Source organism: Adiantum capillus-veneris, chromosome 7, assembly GCF_014529385.1.
Source record: "Adiantum capillus-veneris isolate H3 chromosome 7, ASM1452938v2, whole genome shotgun sequence".
Lineage (NCBI taxonomy): Eukaryota > Viridiplantae > Streptophyta > Polypodiopsida > Polypodiales > Pteridaceae > Adiantum > Adiantum capillus-veneris.
The window spans coordinates 138158701-138167877 of NC_140937.1; the positions used below are offsets into that span (position 1 = coordinate 138158701).

At 37.5% G+C, this 9177-nt stretch overlaps 1 protein-coding gene across 1 annotated transcript; it reads left to right on the forward strand.

Moving 5' to 3' along the window:
* Positions 1 to 7696: 7696 nt before the first annotated feature.
* LOC147454686 (uncharacterized) lies at positions 7697 to 8480 on the forward strand. Its single transcript, XM_086517401.1, has one exon. The coding sequence runs from the start codon at positions 7697 to 7699 to the stop codon at positions 8231 to 8233; it is 537 nt and encodes a 178-aa protein (XP_086373527.1). The 3' UTR covers positions 8234 to 8480.
* The last annotated feature ends 697 nt before the right edge of the window (positions 8481 to 9177 follow it).

Sequence of the window (9177 nt, forward strand, 5' to 3'; positions counted from 1 at the left end):
TCTTTGGCTACATTTCTTCTTTAGCTCTAGAAGCTATGTTATCTACATCTTAGCTCTTTCTCATAACCCTTGAGCTTCCTCACAAACTCTCACAGCAAGAGGCAGTGCCTTCCTGGCAAGACCACCTACTTTTTGACAACGCTGACGTGGTTCATGATTTTTACAAAGTGGTAAACACTTTCTATGCCAATGTTGATGATCGTGTAAGATGGATAAAAGAAAATGTCCTTATTTTGAATGAAAGAAGGTCTGTTTTAAACTCCTTTGTTCAGCAAATAGCAAAAGAGCAGTCAACATGAAAATGGTGGATGATCAATGATGGATAACACTACGCTTTGTTGTGTAACCTTGCAATGAAGGTTTCAAGCTGGTCTTCTGTGAATTCAAGCTCATAAAGAAATTGGACCATATACATATATATTCACAGCACTAGTCGCAACCGACTTCTTGTAGATCGAGCAAATAAACTTGCTTACATGTATTGCAATGAAAAAATTATGTGGCACATTGAAAGAAAATAATATAAAGAAGATATGCCCAAATGGATGTACAATTATGATGATGTAGAAGACAAACACTTTGACGTTGGATCTGTGTTGTGCACAATCCTTCAAGTATGCAAAAAAGTGGCCATAGATGAAAGAATCTTGGAAAATGATGGCAATGCAACGGTTTCATTGAATTTGTAAAAGAGTGTCATATTAGTAAAAGATTACAATTAGTTATCATCTTGGAGTAGATTTTGAAGTACACTAGGAGTTTCTTCTTGTGACCCCGGTGGTTTATATTCATTGGCCATGTCAAGCATGGTATATAGGCCTTCATTAATAGCTACACTGCACAATGTGTTTGTGGACGCATTTTGCATTTGTCACCCCAAGCATATAAGATGGTAATAGTGTCCACAAACCGGCAACATATAATGGCCGCTCCAACCGTCAAAGAGTTTGTAGCATAGTGGACATTCGTTGGTGGAGTAACTGCTAGCCACATTTGAGACTCCCACAACCTTAGGATTCATAATGTGATTGCCTTGGCATATAGGATTTGAACATTGAGACAAGCCCTGCACATCTTGACTAAGATTGTTCAGTTGCACTTCAACCTTGCAGTGGTTGGGGGGAGGGGGTTGTGTTTGCGCTTGCGATAGTCTCACTTTCTCTATGAGATTTCCCCCCAATCTTTCCTTGACCTTGCTCAAATCCATTCCAAGCCCTTCCACCGCAAGAGCAAGCTCTTGTCTTGTGAATGTTATTGTCTCCTCACATATATCATGTGTGTTGATGGTGACATCTCTAGACACGAAGTTGACTGGCCTATCTAGGATAATCTACATTTAAATCATTTTAGTAAAGTAGAGCACTGCATGTGCATTATGGAGAGGATGGTTGTACACCTCCAGGAAGATTCACTCGACGTTAAGTTTGATGTCATTATCTTGACAGATTGAGACCTTCCATCTTCCCTTTTTAGTCTCACCTATGATCATGGCCATATCTCTTTGATCATATCCTTTGTGACCTATTTGTTTATGTCACTCCATTGGGCATGATTGTGATTTGTCCATTTGAACAATCTGCATGCCATTCCAGTTGCAAGCAATCAAACCCTGTGCAAGAGCTTTAAGTTACGCGTATGCCTTTCGATCCGACTCATGGTGCTTGTTATCTTGTGTGTCTACCATATCTGTAAAAATATAGATGATATAAGGATCTCAGTGAACAAAAGATTAATACATAAGACAAATTAATCATTTCTCTCAAAGATTGAAATATGGAATGCAATAATCAGTGGAAAGCATCTAGTTAAGACAAGTACACCTCAAACATGAGACAAATTATCTTGACCACATCAATATTTCTGCAAAGAAATATAAAAACCATGTTCAATTATAAAATTGTATTAAGTAACAGAGAATTTTTGACTAGTGGGTGGTGTGTCCTTGTCAATGATCTAAAAAACTTTGTGGGTAGTGCTGCCCATCCAGAGTTCTTGCATTGCCTTCCAAAAGTCATATAGCACTTGGGTGAAAGCATGTATAAGTGGTACCACTTTTTGCATTTTTTAGTGCTATCCTTTAAAAAAGTGGGAACCGGTAAAACTTTTGCAAAAAAAAAAAAACTTGCCTGACTTTATAGTTTTAGATTCTACATGAAAAAATCTACCCATTGATATATAACATGCTAGCTTATTTTACATGTAACACATGAAGATGGAGCTTGTAAAGTGCTACCAAAGGACTATCCAAGACACCCCTTTTTAGTACCATCAATACATGCTTTCACCCACTTGTAGTAAATATCCTAGAGCAAAAACATCGCTTGCCAAATTATATGCATCTTCATTGGGACTCTCCCACCTTTTTTTATTTTTTGTCAGCCTCATACACAAAATTAAGAGAAAATCGCTTTTTGAGCTCTCTTAGCAGAAGTCCCAAATCAACGATGACGATGCGTGCTTTCATATCTTTAGTGAAGTCTAGCACTATATTGAATGGATGTAGGCTGGTGTGAATAATGTCTACCATATGTGTGGCTGCCATGCCTTCCACCAGAGCATGCATAATGTTGGGCATATTCATCACTACTTCCTTCACCTTGGCAAGCTACTCCCGACTTAGTCACATGTCAGGAGGGGTGGGCTTTTCCACCCTTGATTCAAGCGATACATCACTCTAGTAAATTCATTGTATTTGAATGGCACCTTCAAGAGCATGTCGCCCAACCAGCTGCCATTATAATAAGGAAATATTGTAATCCAAGGTGACTCATTCGTGAAAGCAATGCACTTCATGATTGTTGGGTGCAATACTTGCATGCCCCACTCTGTTTGAAATCTCTCGAACTTGAAGATACTGTTTTCCTTGTACAACTTCCCACAATATGTCATGTGCTCAGGAAGAAAAGAAATACCCCATATTTTGTACTCTTTTACTTCACCAAAGCCCTTGAGCCAATTTTTTGTCCATTGATTAATGCCTCGTACGGAATGTCGATGAGATGTGCACACATGGAGCTGTAAACAGTGTGCATAATTGCCCCTGTCCCTGTAACATCTATCTGCCCGGACGATGCACTGGCTGTGTCTTAGGCGATGCACACTCTTTTTGGAAGTGACTCTGCATCCAATGCCTTCATACACTTTCTCTTTACCTTTTTCTCATTCCATATAGTCTCCCATAGCTACATTCAATGTAAATCAACAAACACTGGCACCAACTCTTTTAAATCCTTGTATGCTACTCGCATACTTCCCAAAATGGTGCGAGTTCTATTTTGATAGTCAAAGTTGGCTAGCTTTTGTCTATCACACAATTCTACATTGCCTTCTCTTTGGAGATGACCCGATGTATTTTCCCGGATCTGCTCAACGAGGTCCCGCATGGGGATATCAAACTCATTGATTTTCCTTATGGAATCATCTGCATTTTGTGATACTATAATGACTGCTTTTGGGAGTAGTGCATGCAAGATGACTTTTTGCTCATTAGTGGAAAGCATGGTGGTCACAAAGATAGTGAGAGTTGTAGGTATTACAACACAAAACACTTAATACACATCCATATCTTTCAAAATAAAAACAAAAACAGAGTGTGAGACAATAGCACCAAGATAATTAATTGTACACCAAGGAAAAACATCACATTGCTATCTATTCACACTAACATGAGAGTCAAAGAATAGTAACTAGGCCATTAATTATACTTCAAGAAATATTACAACACAAACCACTTAATTCGCATCCAGATCTTTCGAAATAAGAACAAAAATGGAGTGTCAAATAGTAGTAACCAGATAATCAATTGTACATCAAGCAAAACATCACATTGCTATCCATTTACACTAAAATATCTGAGAGAGAGAGAGAGAGAGAGAGGATATTAGAAAGCATTTAGAGTACTTTCCTAAATTTTTAAAGATAAAAAAAGTAATGTTTGGAATTGTTTTATATTTTCATAGAGGAAAATATAAAGAGTTGCACTACATATCATTTTGAAATCTTGAAAATAGAGTAACAAAGAGTAGCTTTTTGGAGATTGTTAATCTTATTTATATTTTTAGAGAGAGTGAGAGTGAGCTCTAGGTAGTATTTTGACTATTCTTTATATTTACTTAATATTGAAGAAATAGAGAATAATCTTTTGAGGTTTATTTTACATTTTGAGAGAGTCATAAAGAGAAATAGAGTGAATTATATGTAGCATTTTCAATTGTTTTATAGGTTCTTAATAACACACACACACACAGATTGCATGGTGTGAATATTTATTTTCTTGAAGATAGAGATAGAGAGAGATTAGATGATATGTCATAAATTTTAGAGGTCCATAAAATTGAAGAGGAAGATAAGATGAAGTAAACTATGATCCAAGAAATACTCAAGCCGTGTTATCGAACAAGTATCGCATGAATCACGCACATCAAAAAAATACAAGCCGCGTAACCGGCAAACCAAAAAAAATTACAATATTTTTTGGTTGCATAGTACCGACCAAATGCTACAATATGCAAAAAATACAACATGCACTAGTGAAAGAGGCCATTTTGCTACATTACCAACAAGGTGCCGCCCAAATCTAAGGGAACGGGAATTGTATATAGACATAACTTAGCCGCGTTACCGACCATATGACCCCATTTGATAAAGGGAAGGGAAGGTAACATCGTCATAAAGATACTATTACTACCACGTTACCGACTAGTACCACTACGACGTGCCATACTTATCATAGGGCACTACTCAGTCGCGTTACCGACCAAGTGTCCCATGATAAGCACCATTCCGAAGAATGTCCTTACACACGCACACACCCCTCGTGTAGCGGACTGCCCACATCTAGCCACGCACTGTGATTGTGTGCAGCTACGAGCACGAGCACCCACTCACACTCATATATACTAATGTCGATACCTGTAGGTGAGAAGATAATCAGGAACAATATCCCAAGGAGCCCGTTGCGTCCGTTTATATATAGAATAATGTATCCCACCAAGCTTACTGGCGACCCTAACTGAGATCATCAAGAATCGCAGATGCCTGACAAGCCAGACGAGCTTCTCTAAAACCCGACGGGGTTTTGTCCAGTTCCCAAGTCGCCCTAAACCAGCATTTTTGCGAACATGACAAAATCATGTTAAGATGTTATTAACATGCTCACAAGTTTTATCAACAAAAAAAAAAATGTGATCACATGATTATAAAATCCTCAAAATCGTTAATAAACATTTACTTATTGCATTATGTTTTGTAAATATATCTTTTGAGGTTTCTATAATTAACATTTTCCAAAGTAGACCAATAAAAGTGAAAATTATATTCGGTGCTTTTTTATAAGTTCTAGGCTCCAGCTAGACTCATATATATATATATATATATATATATATATATAAGTAAAAAATTGTTGACATTATCATGGATAATATAAAAGAAAGTTTAAGCAATGAAACAATTATGAGTTTTGTTCCAGGTATGTACCCATACATACATCACCAATTATCATAGCCCTGTATTTATCATTAAGGTGATATCTACGTGCATTTTTATCCATTTATGGTATGTTTAATGCTGTAAGTTTTAGTGTCGTTTTGCATGTATAATAGATGTGTACCATATATGATCTCATAAAGCCAAGTACTATTGGAAAACTTTTTTTTTGTTTTTTCTTTGGGTGTTTGTGTGGGTTGTTTGGGGGGGGGGGGGGGGAGGGGGGGGTTTCAATATACCCCTAAATAACGTGTGCTTGTGGGGTTAATTAAAAAACTATTTTTAATATGTTTGAATGAATAAAATGATTTTTTATTTTATGATTTTTTTTTAAATTAAATATGAAAATTCTATATTTGTCTAAATTTTTTGCATTTTAAAAACCCTCCTACTGAACTCACATACATGGTACATTAAAATGATCACAGAGTGCACCCCCTAAAGGAAAACACCATCACATTTTCCTTTTTGGAAAATTAAAGCTCAAGCTATGCATGATGTAACGTGACCATTTATGAAGTTGATGGATAGGTCTCTCCATAGGAATATAGAGAGCTTGAAAACTATTGAGATTGTTTAGTGATTAATATCAATTTGTCTACTCGATAGAAAGTGGAAGCTAAGTCCCACATAAACCCTAAATAATAATGATTATATAAAGATACATGGATTATGAAACTTATTTTATATAAGAATATTATAAAATATTTTATTTTATTTTATTATCTATATTATATAAGAATATAGAGAGCTTGAAAACTACTATTGAGATTGTTTATTGATTAATATCAATTTGTCTACTCGATAGAAAGTGGAAGCTAAGTCCTACATAAACCCCAAATAATAATGATTATATACATTGATTATATAAAGTTCCATCGTATTGCTCAACCATCCAATTTAATTATCCACCCAGCTTTCTATTTGAAGGAATTTTTATTTTTTCGAGATTGGGGAGACCTACTGGAACTTCGATATAATGGGTTGTGTAAAGTAGCTACTAGAAGACCCACCTTAGCATCTTGCCTCGCTAAACCAATGCTTATTGTACTTGAGAGTGGTTGGTAATGCATATGTTGTTTCTAAGAAGAAGAGTGAGGGCTATCCACAAGACCTTCCAAGGTCATCCAAAACATACACATGGACTTCGTCTAAAAAGGAGTCCAAGGTCAAAATCATCTTGGAATATATGAGGACTAAGCAAAATAAACTTCCTTCTTTTTGAGCCGAGTTTAGAGCTTGATTCTTTTTAATAACTAATAATTAGAATGTCCTTTTTCTCGATTTCGAATTTTGTACATTGATATGGTCATCATGTATTATAGTTATAAGTTATGAGATGTTAAGTCCTTAGAATATTTATTATAATATATTGAAAGTGTATGATGTTAGTCCTTATATTTATTATGGTACATTGAAGCTTTATGTTCGTTGATATCTTACTTCTATATATCGGAAAATCATAAAGTGATATAGTATGCAAACAATGCATATACTATTTTCATTGTAGAGCCAATTTTATTCCAATCAAGTATGTCACAAGAAGTTTTGGACAAATTCTCACAATAATTCCCACATTGTGACTTACCTCAACATCATGAGCTTCTGTGAGGGGGGCACCGCATACCTAGCTAGGTACGATTGGCGGCAGGGGACCACCGGCCCGGTGGGGGGGCCGGGGGTCCCTTGCCCCAAATCGTACCTAGTTAGGTATGCGGTGCCTCTCGAGCAGAAGCTCGTGATGTTATTCATTGTATGAAAAACAATGGAAAAGACTCCATTTTCCTACATGAGAAAAATTCTAAATCTTCTCGTGTGTGTGTATAGCCGGCAGAGACTCTTAATTAATGAAAATTATGTGCGTATATTGCTAATAAAGCGGTATATTAATATGATTGAATATATATATATACATATATATATATATATTTGTTAATGGGAGTCAAGATGGCCTGAGCTTGAGGGTGTAATTTGCATGAAGTGGCGAAGCTGTCAATCCGAGTCATGGAAACACGTGGAAGGAGCCAAGGGGCAAGATAAAGGTTGCGTTAGAGTGGTCATGAAGAGGGCATGAGCATTGAGGAAACCCACGCGGAGACGCTATCCAACAGTGAGGAGATAAAATGTAAAATTAGGGCACTACTACTTACTTATCCTATAAGCAAGCACCTGCAAGTACACCTGCATTATCACTAGCATCAAATTCAGCAGCATGCAGCTCAATAATATCTACGGTACCCTCTTCTTCTCTGTCGCCGGCCTCACCTACGTTGGATATCTGCAGCCCCCCAAAGGCTTCAACCCCGGCGATGGCGCTGCTGCAGCCTCTCATTACTACACTTCTTGGCCCGTCTTCCTCTTCTTTGCCTGCAATTCCACATGCTTCTATCTTGCGCTCTGCGGCATTATCTTATTCACCGAGATGAGCCTCGTCGACGAGGGTGACCACGTCGGTGCCGGCGGCCACGAGCAGGCACAGCGCCTCCCTGCGGTAGAGAGGGCAATGGCCATGCTCGCAAGGCTCTGCTTGCTCAGCTTGCTATTGGCTTTTTCATTTGCCGGAATCGCCAGCTCTGCGAGCTCCTCTCTCCCTTTCTTTTACTTGCTCTCCCTCGCAGGAAGCGCTGCATGCATAGTCGTCGTTTTCTGCTTTCTGCTTTCTGGCTCTCTCTGGACGCCGGCCACGCTCATACAGAAGTTGCATGCACTTGTTCGACCAAGCGGCCCTTCCCACGAGCTCCCGGTTTAAGCTATTCCACGAGCTCAAATGCTCCCTAAGCTCATGTGCATATGCATTTGAAAATAGCTCTACACTAGATCCTTATACGGTGCAAGCGTAGGTTCTTGCCCCATTCTTTTTCCATCCTAGTGCAATTCATTCGCATGCTAGTGCTAATTTAGGTTACTTAATATTATGAATTTCACGTCTTGTATATATAAACATTAACCTTGTAAGACTTCACATTTATATCATAGTGTGCCACCATCCTACATCTACAACCTATATGACCTATAATCTTCTCTCAAAGAATGATATAAAATGGCATGGAGTGGAATTGGTAGTCTATGATTATGTTAGTTGCATGGGACAACACAAATTCTTGTTATTTAAGCCCTACCCTTTGTTATCAAGTGTAACATTACATATTATCAAGCGCTTTTCCAAAAAATCAGATTTCAGCCCGTGTAGATGTACGCATATTTTGTAAATAGCATAAAGTTGAAGTTTCATAGCACTCAAGCACAAGTTATTTCTCTAGCCCTTGTATCTACTATGCCACAATATTCTCCATGCTAGTGGCAAGCATTCTATAATAACAACGTTACTTATCTCATCCATTACTCTTATTGTTGTATTTATTATTGTATCCACTTATCTATGGTTTTGTAATTATGATTATGAAAATCAATATTGTCACCATCCTACGTGCACGCATATAAGATGCTCTAAAATAAGGATGGATGTATGGCATCAATCTTGATAGAGGAAATGTGAGGGAAATGCCAGGATAAATGTATAATTATGTGAGTGGCATGGGATTTCAAATCATAGTGGCATGAGCCTACAAAATCTTATTCTATCTACGCCTTATATTCTTTGAGTGAGTGTATTTTAATGAAAAAAGACTTTGTTTGTAGAACAATCACTATTTAGCACTTGTGAGAAATAAAACTAGTATCCAGATTAGAGTG